Consider the following 14,798-nt stretch of genomic DNA (forward strand, 5'->3'; position numbering starts at 1 on the left):
GCAAAATTACTAAGGGGTTAAGTCTTCTCTGTGAGACAGCTGGAAAGAAGCAGGGGAAGGGGAACTTTGGCATGTATGTACGAATGACAAGCTTTTAACATGAAATTCCCTTGCCAAAGACCACAAACAAATAAAAAATAAAAAAAAAAACCTTAGCAAAAGCTACAGACATAATAAAAGTTCTACAGTAATTAAGAGACCAAATTCAAGTTAAGTTGCCATTAAAGGACACACAAATATGTAAGAATCTCATTTATACTTCTCTTTAAAGAAAAGGAATTCCTCAGATAACACGCAATTTCTCCTCAGTCTCTTTTCAAGATTCTTGCTCCACTTCACCCAAACCTTTAGTCCTCGTGTTTACATTTATATTAACACCCCTCTCTGGGTAAATAAAAAAAATACAGCAACAGGCAATTTCAACTCCTGTTCCTTCCCACAAGCCACTAAGAGCACTCTCCAAGGCATTTGGCTACTCTTCATCACTTACAGGAGATCAGAAAAAGTTGGCAGATCAAAGAGCTGCTGGCTGGGGTGGAGGGTGATGGTGGGAGGTGCCCCATCCTGGGTAGCTCGACATCAGGAAAGGACAAGGCATCACTGACCCCAGACCTTCTGAAGCCACCCAGAAATAACGCAGCAAAGATCTTCCCTGCATTGTGAGACAGTAACGCTTATGGAGGGACTGGAGGCCAGATGCTGTGCTTGTACACACCACAATTGCATCGCTGCTCTCACCCAGGGAAAACGAACTGCTGGAAACACCCAATGAACTTTTTGAAAGGACGCTTTCTACAGCAAAAGTTACCGTTTCCCTTGTTAACAGTTTCAAGTGTATCTTTAGACAGAAGACAGGCCAAATGCTACTAAAAATTCTAAAATCAGTTATTTGGAAGACAGTAAGGAATTTCTGACCAATTGACATGAGGTTCATACCATCACCTTAAGCGATAACAGCCATTTCAAAACTATTGCCAGCAGAAACAAATGATGGACCAACACCTACTTACCTGCTCACCAAGCTAGCTTCAGAACAACCAGCTGTCTCATGTTTCAGTAACTTTTCCTTTTTTTTTTTTTTTTAAAAGAAATCACAAAAAACCTCAATATCCATGTGACCATAAACACTTTGCAAGAGACTGACTGCTTTAAAGTTGGGTTATCAGTTCTCTCCCCTTGTCCAAGTTCTTTCCCCACCCTCCTTCCTTAAACAGGAATATGGAAGCAGTTACTTAGTCCTTTTACACGCTGTACTTTTCAAGACATGGAGTAAGGGTCTGATAATTTATCTTTCCAAAGGCAAGGGAAGAGGAGGAGGAAAAGAGACAGCAACAGTGAGACAGAAGCTGCCAACATGCAAGCTGCAGAGTCACATATTTACCAGCACTGCACCACCCTTCTAGGTTTCTAAATGCAACAGGTGAAGGATCCAGGCTGAAATCCTCACCTCCCTTGCGTTTGGGCCCATTGGTCTCCCCTACAAAGAACTTGATGGGAAAGAAACTACAGATGCCTTTTTGCTTTCAAGCACGAGGCTTCTACAACTCTTCCCACGGTCTTCAGAAGAGGACAGAATTTAGCACCCCTCAGACCCAAGATGTAATACCAGGTTACCAGGTCTGCTGGTTCACTTTTAATGGTGCTAGAGGACAAACTACATATTGAAAGCAGAAAAAATTAAAAAGCCACATCACTGCATGACCTAATGTTTTTTTTAGCAGGCCACCCTGGATTTCTGGTATTTAACATACAATAAGCTTATCCTCTTTTTGAATAGCAAACAAAAACACACAAGATCCTAACATATTTTGGATGACAACACCAGAATTACAGATCAAATTCCTGAAATATAGGCCTACCACACTTTTTTTTTTAATTTAAAAGAGTCTGTCACGATCCAACACAATGTAGGACAGACTATGTGACTACACGGGACCTCTCATAAATTCCCTAACTCAGGGATTAGGAGTAGGCACTAGGCATTTCCTACACCTCAATGGCAGGCCACACCAGAAACATGCATGGAACGATACCAGCGGATCAATTCGCCTTAGGAATCACAGTTCTGATAAAAAGCAGAAAATAAATAATGCATTTTGAAAGGGTAGAGGAACTACTTTGCAGAGACAAAAAGTCTCATGTTCCTGCCGTTTTCTCCAAGGCTGTGATTTGGCTGTCAGAGTTAGGAGTGCCTTTTCTCTTCCACACTTGCTGTACATTAATGAACACAGCATTTAAAACATTGTGTATCCAGGTAACTCTCCCAAGTTTTTTTTGTTGGGTTTTTTTTTGTTTGTTTTGTTTTTTTCTTTTACAAGGAACTGCTGAAGCAAAACTAAAAAGGAAATAGGAGTTTACAGGACTGGCAAACAGTAATCAAGTCAAGTTTAGCTAATTTTGGAAACACTGTTCGGTAACTTTATAGGCCTGCTAAAGAACTGCCATTGTGTCCAGTCTCAAGACACACCGCGCTAATTTAGGGACACTCAGGTTAATGGCAGGCTATCAACTTAAACGGTCTTTGCATCAAGCCACTAATTAGTGGCCTATCCCAATCCATTACTTACAAACTCAGGACATTAGTAGAGAAAAGTGGAAAGGGCAGCCTCTTCAATTTGCATAAAAGGCGACCAAACAGGTATGTAAACAGATGCATTCGGAAGTTTTTTTGGAGGAATGCCTGGGTACACAACAGGTTCGTGCCCAACGCTGTCCGTGTGTACTCATTTTTTCGTGACTTTCAGAAGAATCTCGCAGGCAAGAAAAGTGTCCCATTTGGACAACTTAGCTCTTGAACTGTACCTCTTACTTTAAACTCTCACCACTTCGTTTTGTCAGACATCGTCATTATCTTACTTCAGCTTTTTGACTGATACCTCACATATGCACGGGCACAGCCACAAGCAAAAATAATGGCATTGGTACAATGATGAGGCTACAAAAACTGAACCTTGTAGGCCACATAGGAAAATATTAACTCAGATATATTCTTCTTTAACACCTAAGAAGTTATTTGCAAAAGAGAAAAAAAAAAAAAAAAAGGGGTGGGGGTTACTGTAGGGTACCACACCTGAGATTAAAAAAAAAATTCAATCACAGGAAAAATTGAAACCGAGATCAAACCTAGTGGGAACCATAGGCAAACCGCACTATTATTGCCTATGGCAGGCATCCGAATATCGTGACTGCATTTTAACGGAGCTACTGTAACAAGTAAAGGGCATTCGGCAAAATGGGTAGCCATCCACATTTGTACCAGCATACATTTTGTGGTTTTGACAAAACCAAAGCAAAGCAAAATTCCACTGCTATTAACCACGGCAGCAATACAGAAAATTTTAATTTTAAATAAAATCTCCAAAAAAAGTCTGATTAAAAAGCCCAACAGAAGATCTCTGGCTTTTGCCTTCTTCTACAATTTCTAAAACAGAAATGGCTTTATCTTCACAAGTTGGTTTTGGAGGACAAAAGAATGGAAAGTTCTGTTTTAAACAAGAGGTAATTACAACAGGTATGACAAGGAATATTTTGGGGCTTAACTCACTGCCTCACATATCAGGTTACTTTTCCAACACGTTTATTTTCACCAGTAGTCTGACCAAGATATTTGACTTTATCAGCAGCTTACACGACTTACTGTCATAAGATACCATGATGTATCAGATTAGTTCACTTATTTCATCTGCAGCTTTCATTCATAATTGACTGACCTGCAGAAAGCAAGCATGCCCCAGTGCCAGACTGCAGCTATCTTTTAATCAAAACACAGCGTTCATATGTTAATCCAAGACAGTATTTTCTTACAAATCATAGATATCAGCCGTATTAGCTGCTTTATTTCTGCAACCCTGTTACACATACATTTTAACAGCATAATCAACAAATATTGCAGAATTATACTAGACCAAGTTTGGTACATCAGATTTAGTTACACACATGCTAGTACTTCCAATAATTCATAAAGCAACACCTGAAAAACGAACAGAATTTAACCATTCTTGAAGAGCAACTAATTTGTCCTTTTTCAACTGGGGGCCTTAGGGGTGAGGAGGAAAATAATCATTCGCATTCTGTCCTTCTAAATCAGATTTTCCAGAAATATACAGTCTTAAGAGCCAGGCAGACAAGCAATTATTTTCACCTACTTAATGGAGGCCATTAGGCTACATCTGGAATCACTGATAGGTTGAAGGGCAAGGAAGGTATTTTCACATTTGTTTGTTTATTTTAAGTTTAAATGAGAAAAAGAGGGCTCTATAACAACAAATAAAGATATTACTATTCCAACTGAGAAAAGGAAAACACTTATTTAGTATGCTTGTAAAGACATCAGAAAAATAAACAACTGAGTTTAACGGGAAAGATACTGAAGCAAGCTTCACTTCTGTAACTTGGGTCAAAATCATGCAAAGTCTGTTACAGAATCATCATTCAAAAAAAAAAAATAAAACTTTTCAGGAATCTGTGCATAGTGTTTTTCAGTACTAGATAGCTCAAAGGAATAAATAGCTCCTCCTTTCAGGTTTCTCTTTAAAAAGTGTCCTCCAGCAGTTAAAAAAAAAATAAATAAGAAAAATATTTTCAAACATTGTCCCAGACATTACACAACACTTGAAATTAAAGCAAGATCACCATTAAATTGGAGTGCTGGAAATAAATTAAATGCCTATATTTCATCAACGATCTTAACATAGTCTTTCTACAACACTTAAAACTGACTCAGAACACAACTAATACAGAAGTTTGTCACCTCTCACTCCTGCAGAGTAATCCCCCCAGGTCTTTTTTAATTCAAACCCACAATGATACACCATTATCTTTTCCAAGAGGAATCCGCCTGAGGTTGCAGCTTGTTTGACAGCTGCAGTGTATGGCTCATGACTGGTATCTATGTGATGATATACCACACTGGTAAAGAAATTCAAGGAGTCATTAACACTGTTTCTCCCAAAAAGCTAAGTATTCTGGCATTCTCTCTTTTTCTGAACCATTCAAGGAAAGGAGGCGAAACACTACCTACAAATAGGGACACTCGCTTTACCTAAGACTGACCCAAGAGCTAAACTAAAATCAAAAGCTTTGTTATTCAACAGAAAATTATTCTACTCATTCAGGAAAAGCAAGGGGAAAAATGGACAAGATGCTCAGGTTGTGGTCCCCACATAAGTTTTAGCAGCCTGAATGTCTTAAAACAAGCTTTTGAGAAACAATTGTCTTGAATGTCTTTTTTATCTTGTATGATAAAAAAGAAAAAAAAAATTAACTACATTATATATGGATTTGCTGTCTTACTATCACCAATAATTTAAACTTGACGTACTTTCAAAGATCAAGACAAAACCACTAACATATTTTAGGAGGGAAAAAGTAAAATGCTTCGAGAGTATGTTACAATTACAACATTTCCTACCTATTTTAATTAAATTAAACATGGGAGATAGTCTCTGAAGAGTTTGAAAAGTTATACAATTCAGAAGTTTTAAGATGCTTTTAAAAAACAAAAATTCTAGAGTGTCACTAAAATGCAAGGTGTCATCTGGACTCTCAGAGTAACGGCTTTGACAATCTAAAAGGCAAGCAGGCAATGTTACTGCACAATTTCAAGCAGCTACATCACTCCTTCACTGGCATTCTAAGAAATTATTTTCATTAACCTAAACTAAAAGCACAAATACGACTTTGTTGAACTCACAGAACGAAAAATATCACTTCACTGTATTCACAGAAAGTAACCATACATAAAAAAGAACAAAGCACGTTATCAAAAAGTTACTTTAGTTTCTCTTTTGTAAGTAGCGATAAATATACTCTTTGCAAGAATGATACAAAGTATCTGTTTAAAAATTGCACTTACTTCCTATTACGGGCTTAGCTTAAAAGTATCTCAAGAGAGCCATTAGGTGGACCTCAATGAAAAGACATTGCAACCACAAAATACGTGCAACATGTAAATACAGTTACTTGTTTCCCAGACACACCGACAGAGGTTCAACATGCGAGAATTCCAGTCGTCAAGACTTTGAGAACCACCTAGTACTAGAAAATTGTATTATCCTTACGTTTTCCTTAAGAAGCGCATTTTAAAATACATCCTTGAGTCAGGAGTATTTCAAATTATTTGGCATTTTGATGAAGTGTTTTCCCCTTTGGTACAAGGGCCAGGAAATAGTTCAGTTGAACAGGTAGGTTTGATTTTTATCAAACCAACAAAATCCATTTTTAACGTAACAGATAAACAGACAACTTGCATGTCAGTATGACTAGAGATATGTTACACTTCACCGTAGTGGGACAAGTAAGGCACAAACAAACAAACAAAAAAAAAAACTGTGGTTGAAGATAACAAAATGCATTACAGGGTCAGATCCAAACAGCATATCTCTAATCAATCTGAATGTCTTACAAGAATATGTGCAAATGAAAGATTACCATACTTTGAGCACATGAAGACTAAGCTGAAACATCAAGACCTAGTTACATGAACTTTACGTATCTTGGATGCATCCTACCTGATCCACTGAACTGACTGCTTCCTAGCGTAGTTGGTCTGGTTTTCCCACTATTAACAGGTGGGGAAAACATCTGCAAAACAAGAAAAAAGATGCATGTAAATTGGCTTTGAAACTCTGTGCTAAACTATTAATGTAAACTTATTAAAAAAAGGTCACAGGAAACAATGATTTGACTCGCTTTTCTGCTAGAAAAATAAAGGTGCATGTTTAGACCCACAAATCCAATAGGCTAAAGTACTCCTTGCAATTTATTAACACCACTAAAATTTATTTTCTGTACGAACAAAAACAGCTTAAAAAAATAAAATTAAAAGAAGAGCTACTACTATGGCAATTTAAAATAGCTATATACCTTAAATTTTACTACTCAAAATATATTTCTTACTGATCTGTAAGTTTACAGTCACTGGATAAAGACAGCTTTTGAGAGGCAGTAGTTTTCTATTATATTTAGAAATCAAGCACCTTTTTGAGATCTGTTAAAAGTATCACGCAGAACACACCTATAATTTTCTAAGCCAAAACTATCAATGAATAACCACGTTACTTACGGGTATTAAATTTTCTTTCCGTTTGTTTAAAAAAAAAAAAAAAGCAAAAAAAAAAGCCAAAGTACCAGTGCCACAGACCAGCTTAACAAGCGTTAATTATTAGATTATGCCACCACTGGGTCAGCCCGATTTTAACCAGTTAAACCAATTGACCCAGCCGGTATTACGGCATTAAACCGGGAAGTCTAGACGTGCCGTCAAAGTTCAGGTGCCCGGCCGGGCCGGCCGCAGCCCCCGCTCTCGGCCGGCTGCACGCGAGAGGCGGCGGGAAGGCCCGGCGCAGCACCCTACCGCGCTGAAGTCCAGCAAGTCGCTCAGCTCCTTGTCCGTCCCGATGGCGGCCATCCTCTGCTGCTGGGAGTTCATCTTCCCCCGCTCCTCCGGTCGCCTTCTGGGGCAGAGGGAGAGAGGCACGGGCAGCGCTCCGCCGCGGGGCCGGCCCCCGCGCCCCCCGAGGCGGGGGAATCCCCGGGGAGCCCCGCTCCTCAGCGGGCGGGCGGAGGGGCCGGGCAGCGGCAGCCGCCCCGAACCGCCCAGCTCTCCCGAGCGCCCGCGGGCCGCCTCATCCCCCACCCCCTCGCCTCCCCCCGCCCCGAGCGGGGCCGCCGGCGGGAATTCGGTGCCCCCCTCCCCCTCCAAAGCAAATAACCGGCCGAGCGCGGAGGAGCGGCGAGGGACGAAGGCACTCACTGGCCCTACAACAATGGGGCTGCCCGGCGGGGCTCAGCTCCGCCGCCCCGGCCGCGGCATTGTGCCCGGCCGCCTCCCCCGCCCGCGGCGGCTCTCGCTCGCTCTCCGTCTCTCTCCCTCCCCGCGCCGGTCGGGACCGCGGCAGGGCGTGAGCCGCCTCCGCGCACCACACGCGCACACGCCGCGCGAGGCCGGGGGCGCGCGCGCCGCCGCCGGGCGGGCAGAGGGGTGGAATGCGCGTGCGGGGGCGGGGGGGGGGGGGGGGGGAGGGTGTAGTGTGGGGGGGTGGCGGGGTCCGCGCCTTCCGTTGTGCCCGGCGGCGGAGCGCCGGGGGCGCTGCCGCAGCCCCGCTCCCCCACCAAGTTTCGAAGCCGCGCCGGGCTGCGGCCGCCGCGATCCTTTATGGGCGCCGAACGCCGCCCGCGGGGACCCGCTCCTGCCTGGGGTCCGCGGCCCGGCCCGCCGCGCCGGCTCCCCAGCGGCGCCTCCTCCCCCGCGGCCTCCCCGCCGTCGCCTCTGCCCCCGCGAGCGCCCGGCCGCCGCTTCCCGCCCCACCCCCCCCCCCCCGCTCTCTCCCAACTTCTCCCGGCCCCTCGCCGCCTGCCTTACCTGCTGCCCCCCGTACGCTCCGCTGACCAGGGCCGGGCCGGCGGCGGGCGGGCCGCGGGCTGGGTGGGAGGCGACGAGCCGAGCGCTCCCCCCCCGCCCCCCGCTGGAAGGAACTTGTGGGTTTCCCTCAGGCAGACATTTTTTTGCTTACGGAGCCTCAGCACCACGTTCACGGCTCCGGCTCCGTATCCCTCCGCGCCCAGCGCCGCCGCGGCCTTAACCCCTGCCGCGCCGCGCCGCTCCTGGGCGGGAGGCTCCGCGCGGGAAGGGAAGCCAGCGTGAGGGGTACCCGCACCTCCCCTCCTACAGACAAACTGCTCTCCGTCTGCCTCTCACCGGGCAGCGCTGCCAGCCCCTCCGCTGGGAAGTTTATCCCGCGCAAGGCCTGCGAGCGCGCAGGGCCCAGCAGGCCCCGGGCCGGGCCTGGGCCCACGCGCGTCTCCCGAGCCTGCAGAGCCCCCAGGTGGCACCCACTTGCCACCACCTGGGCCCCGGCCTGCTCCCTCCTCGCCCTGCGGCTCCCTACCCTCCCCTAAAAGGGAGAATGACAACATCGTCAGCTCTGCAGCTCCTGGCATGTCACTCTTTTGGAGCAAGGGGACTTAGAAGACACCAGGGCAATGAGAAAGGATACTTAAAACCCTGGAGAACCGACAACTTGGCTCCAGGGAGACAGTGAGCGCGGAGAGGAGGGAGCGCTCAGCCCTCCCGGCCTGCTGCTGGGCAGTCCCCAGGTCTGGAAAGCAGCAGGCTGTACAGACGCAGCCCAACACGCCTGTCCCTGCCAACGCCGCTCTGCCCACCCCCAGATCCCGCGAGTGGGACATCTTCCGCAGGAAGAGGAGGGTGATAAGGCACTTACCACCCCAAGGCAGAAACAAACCGGAGATTCTGCAGCCTTAAAACGTTCTCCTCAGCTTTTCTCCCATATATGTGGTATACTGGATGATCATCTGGCCTTGCAATTCTATGAATATTCACATATTTGCTACTTGGAAATGCAGGAAGCAACTTGTATTAAAATACCGACACAATGACTTCCATTCTCTGTGCCCCTGCAGGACATAAATACGTACTTTTTCCCCTTTGATGTACAAATAATACTTAACCTTAGAGGAAAGCATCCAGTGACACAGGTCATGATCTGTTTTGTGAGGAATGTCCTTTAACGTATTCCAGTTACAAGCAAGATCCTCTCTTTACATACCGTCAAAATATTGTTGCTTCTCTTGAAGCCTTACTATTTAACCAGTACTGGTACTCAGTACCAGCGAGCGCAGCTGCAACACTGGTCAGTATTGATTGGAAGACCACCACTGCACAAATCTAAAGAAGGTGGAAGCAATAATGCTAACAATTATTTGTACTGATGTGTAATCGTATTAAAACTTAATTTCAAGTACAACTTTATCTTATCTGACCTAAGGTTCACATTCATAGGTTTTTATTTGCAGCTAGAAACTTTGAGTGGAAGATGATACATCCACACAATCCACGAGGCAGGGTTTAAAGACCCACAAAATACCGTCACATATTGCGTGCGGCCCACAATGACATGTCACCTTCTCATGCAGGTGCTGGCACTAAACACGCACACTACCAAAAGTCACACCATAGCAGCCATTCTTCTGCACTACGTCTCTATGGGCTCACCATCCTCTTCCAAAAAGTTCATTGCCAGGCACCTGTAGAAAAATGACCAGAACATACATGAAGCTTCCAGAAATCACGCCAGCCAACTTGGCAAGTACCCAGGGCCTCAGGGCTGGTATGCCTTGGCCCAAAATGCACCGTGAGTTTGACCTAAAGGAGATCACTCTGGGGAGCCAAAGTTGTAAGAGTTGGCCAACTCAGAAACTTCAGGAGAAACCCATGCAGGCAGCTTGACTAAAACCGTTGTGAAAGATCAGCAGGTACCACACCCTCTATTACAATAAATTTCTAAAAAGAGATTTAACCTAATGTTTCCCAGGTACTGAATGGTAACTGCCACATTGTGAGATCTGGAATCTTTCACCTATTCAGTTTTGAACCCCTCCTCATGTAACACTGATCAGAATTAACACGCACACGCGAAACATTGAGGCACAATGTTCTACGTCCATGCAATATTGTCTTTCCCCTGTTCTCAGAACCCCCGACCCCCTTCTCAAGCTGCTACTTACCGAGTATGCTTTCATCTCTGCCACTCCCTATAAATTCTTCCTGTTCACTGCAAAGATAGGAGTTTTAAAAAAAATACATTGCATATCCTTATCCTGTCATAGTCATACACAGAAAATAGAAAACAATGCAGTCAACATTAAAGAGCTCAACAAAAAAAAAAAAACAAAACAAACAAACTCTCTGCTTTTAGCTCGTCAGAGGTCTTTATGAGAAAGTACGACCAAGTAAGGCTTTACAAACATTTTAAAACATTTGAAGAAACAGGTATCTGAAACCTGGTTTGGACAATTACAACAGTTTTCCATTTGCAAGAAAGAAAACACTTCCAGTTTCATTCCTGCTTCAATCCCTAGTTACAGTTCTTTCCTTACACACGTACCAACGCAGCAAACATACTACACAAATCATACAAAACCCAAAAACTTCCGGCTTTGCTGTGACACAACGGTACAGCATCACATAGAAGGCTGAAATGCTACTGTCTTCTGCAACAGTTACACCCTTTTTCCTTTCACTTCTTTAAAAATAAAAGGTCTCCACTACCTAGGGAGCAATGGATCAGATGAATGGCACGGAAATACAGGAGCAATCATAAAGACCAATCATTTCGCTAGTGATTTTGTGAGCGGGGACTCCGGCCATCAGGGCCGAACTCCTGAAGATGCTTTCCCAATTATATTGGCATCCGTGAATAATTTCTATCCAGATAAATTAATTTATTAGTCTTGTGGATAAATGCCCTTTCCTCAGAGAAGTCTCAGGTCCGAGGTGGAGTACTGCAAGTAACAGGCAGGTCAGCCCATGCAGACAAAGTCACTGGTGAGCTCCAGACTCTCTCAGCGTGTCCGACGCAAGGGTAAACGGTTACGGCAACAGCCCTGGCAGATGATCTGCCCACGTCAATATGGCCAGCTACCCACCAGAGCAACCAGGGAACCCCTAGGTGCCAGGTGGCAACAGCAGCATTCCTCTGCGTGCTCCAACGTGACCATGAAAATGAAGAGTTACACACAGGACACACACACACACACACACCAAAAAAAAAAAAAATTAAGAGGAATATAAAACCCACACCACTTGAACACAACCCCCTGAAAATAATCGCACTCACCTGCTGTTTCCACAGCCTTCGTGAATTGCTCTCCACCCACGCCTTAAAGGAAAACTGTTTGCACATCCAGGGATGCGAGCAAATGTATTCCGGATTATACGTAATGTATCGTGCCTGCACACATAAAATCATTAAGCTTGCATGTCTCCTTTTGGTTTATTTATTCTTAAATGTACACGCACTGAATTAATTCACCGCCACCACCCAAACCGTAGGAGCTCCTCAGGCTCTGACCGAGCATTTGACCCAGGACAGAGCGTTTGCCGGACGCTCCTTTAACCCAACACGTGTGCGCTCAGCCTGCACCCGCAGCCAGCGGCTTATCCACGGGAAAAGCAGTTGCTCAGCAGATCCCGGCCTGGAGAGGCGGCAGGCCGCTGCTGTCCCGCCGCAGCCCGGGAGCAGGCCGCAGCGCTCCTTCAGCATCCACGCCGGCCAGAACGCGGCTTTGTTTCCCGCACAAAGCCGCTCCGTGCTCTCACTGCGGGCTCACCTGGAACCCGGCCCAGGCCAATAAAAGTTAACACGGACATTTTCTGTTGTCGCGCATGAAACTTTGGGACGAGGCTCGTGGGGACAGCCCGCGTTCTTCCTACAGCTCTCCCGTCCAAAGCCCTCGCAGCGCGGGGAACTGAGCTGGCTGCCTGCCAGACTTACCCGCAGTAACTGCAGTTACGTAACACACCCGTGACGCAACGTACCGCCACGGGCGGAATTCTTACAAAAGCACAAAGTTGGCTGGGGGAAGGTGGGGGCGAGCAGCGGTTAAAAGGAGGCGGCGGCGGCGGGAGCGGACCGGGCCCCGCCCGCCGGCCGTGACTGCGGCCAGAGCCGCCGGCAGCGCCGCTGCGGGGGGGGGGGGGGGGGGCGGGTTGGCGGGACCGGTGCCCGGCGCGCACAGCCGCCGTGAAGCGCGGGAAGGGGCCCCTTACCCCCCGCGCCGCCTGGGGCCCGGCCCGCCGCCCCCCGGCCGAAAGTTGCGCGGAGCTGCAGAACGCGGCCGGGACTCTGTGTCCTTCCGCCGGCCGGCGCGGCGGGAGGGGGAGGGGAGCGGGAGGGGCCGGGGGCAGCTGGTCGACCCTGGCCGGTTATGAAAGCCGAGGGAGCCGGGCGCGGCCCAGCCGGCAGCAGGAGAGAGGGCCGGGGGGGGGACCCCCATCTCCCTTGTCCTGGCCGTAGCGGGGGCTCCGGGAAAAGTCGGGATCGTCAGGCTTGTGGGTCAGGGAACGAACCTGAACCTCGTCGGTGGCGCAGCAAACAGCTCGAATCGAAATGGGGCTGGGAATTGGCACGGGAGGTGCTTGGGGTACTTACTTTGTTTAAAACAACCTGTTTTAACTTAACTAAAACCAGTTACGTTTAGCCTGAAAGCAGCACGTTTTCTTGCTTCTACAGTACCTTGCTACCTAAATCACAGAAGACGTACACTAGCTTAATAAAATTAATCTAAAATTATGCCATCTTCAAAGGTGACTTAAAAAAAATCCGTGTGATATAAAGCTTAATTTAAACAAACACCTAAAGCACTCGCTAAATCCAAAGCAGACTGATGTCCCTGGAGAGGGAGGTTCCTCTTCTCAGCGGCTCTCGGCACGGCCACACCGGCTCTCTGTAGGAAAAGTCACTTATAAACTCAAAAGACACGGATTACGACAAATAATCACGTAACCAAGGTTATAAAAAGGAGTTATTTTCAGTGAGGAAAGCAACAGAGGCTCCTACATTTCCCATGTAAACTGCGTGCCCCTCACTGCTTTCCTAGGGAAATCACCCACAGACCGCGCTCACGTGGATGGATGCGTTCCCTTAATAAATCCTAAACTTATTTGCTAATTTCAGCCAAGGAAAATGAGATCACATTCACACACATTTAATGGAAACAGAGAAGGTAACTCCAGGTAGTTTCCCTTCTGGCAGAACAATTTCTGGTGTTCCGCCTGTCGCCCAGAGCTGGAAGCACAACCTGCTCCACACAGACCTTTCTGAACATTTCCCCTCCTCCAAAGCGTCACAGGAGCCAGGAAATAATTGCTTTAACATAATCAAAAGCCATATAACCCACAGAGAACGTTCTCCATTCTAAAACTGCCTGGAAGAACCTAACTGAAGCCTGACTACAGCCCCTCATCAGCCAGTCCCCGACGGGCCTCTCACGCGAGATTCCCACCAATTCCCTCCCTGGCACGGAAGGGAAGACGTTCTGTCCCTCACACAACTCCTGTTGGATGATGCTTCCCGGGCCACGAAGGGACGGCAGGGAAGACATTCACAGAGGAAAATCACAGCTTTGAGGAACAGTGGGAACTCTTCACACCAAGCACATAGAGAACTACCCTTTAAATTACACTGAAAAAAGTTTCGTTTCTTAACTCAGTGGAGTGGTAACACATTGCCGTCAGTATTGTTTTCAGCATTTGCTTGGGGTTTTTTTACTGTTTTAGGAAGAAAAAAATCTTTAACTTCTTTTTTGCAGCCTCATCTTAGGTGCACTCTCATACGAAGAAAATTGTGAATATTTGAGTATTTCCCTCCTCATCTATTACCATGATTATTTTGTCCAACAATATCTGCAGAGCACATCAGATTAATTTTCATTTGGAAATACAGTTGTGGGTAGTCTGCTTGTCATATGGATCTTAGTTTCATTCTAATTCATACAAATATTTCTGTTAGAAATTAGGGACAGTCCGGCAAGTGCTCTGCTCGTAGAACTATGGAGTGACCACGGTTAATGTTCTTTTCACACGAATCGTTACGGATTGATCTCCACAAAACACATCTCGCCCCCCGTAATTTGCCCTTACGTGGCTCTTAATGTAGTAAAATCTGGGGGAGTTCACTCGATTATTGAAGATACTTGGTTATCCAAGGTCCAGAAAGTCCTGGTTATGTGTGTCCGGGGGGAGCGGGGGGGAAGTTGCGCAATAACGTGACAGGATTGCTGTGTGTCGCTCTTTTGACCAGAAAGTGTTTCCATGACAGACATGCAAATATTCAAGGTCAGATGACTTGAACAATGGCACCGATGCTTTTGATGAATTAGTTTGCATTATCTCGTCTGATCCCCTCTTTTATCATACGTGGATAAGACATCTTATGCATTCACGTGGTTTTGACATTGTCACACACAGACACTTACTGCCACTACCTGGATTCCAG

General features: G+C 46.3%; 1 protein-coding gene and 1 long non-coding RNA gene across 8 annotated transcripts in view; both read right to left on the minus strand.

Moving 5' to 3' along the window:
• The window catches only part of TCF12 (transcription factor 12), a 172,966-nt gene extending 164,425 nt beyond the window's left edge, over window positions 1-8,541 (minus strand). For 5 of the 7 annotated variants that reach the window (XM_086757020.1, XM_086757021.1, XM_086757019.1 and 2 more), the window contains exons 1-2: window positions 7,355-7,454; window positions 6,510-6,582 (exon numbers count right to left, since the gene is read on the minus strand). In XM_086757020.1, coding sequence (XP_086613146.1) covers window positions 6,510-6,582; window positions 7,355-7,429 — 148 coding nt within the window. In that variant the 5' untranslated portion in view covers window positions 7,430-7,454. Of the gene's footprint in view, window positions 1-6,509; window positions 6,583-7,354; window positions 7,455-8,362 lie in introns of those variants that run through there. The other 2 variants (XM_086757016.1, XM_086757015.1) reach the window with 2 other exon arrangements.
• Window positions 8,542-10,709: 2,168 nt separating this feature from the next.
• On the minus strand, window positions 10,710-12,386 carry LOC147599308 (uncharacterized). Its single transcript, XR_015259868.1, has 3 exons — window positions 12,133-12,386; window positions 11,640-11,753; window positions 10,710-11,505 (listed from the first exon to the last, which is right to left on the minus strand). It is a non-coding gene; the product is annotated as an uncharacterized LOC147599308 (long non-coding RNA).
• Between the last annotated feature and the right edge of the window lie 2,412 nt (window positions 12,387-14,798).

This window comes from Chlamydotis macqueenii, chromosome 12 (assembly GCF_036417535.1).
Source record: "Chlamydotis macqueenii isolate bChlMac1 chromosome 12, bChlMac1.mat, whole genome shotgun sequence".
Lineage (NCBI taxonomy): Eukaryota > Metazoa > Chordata > Aves > Otidiformes > Otididae > Chlamydotis > Chlamydotis macqueenii.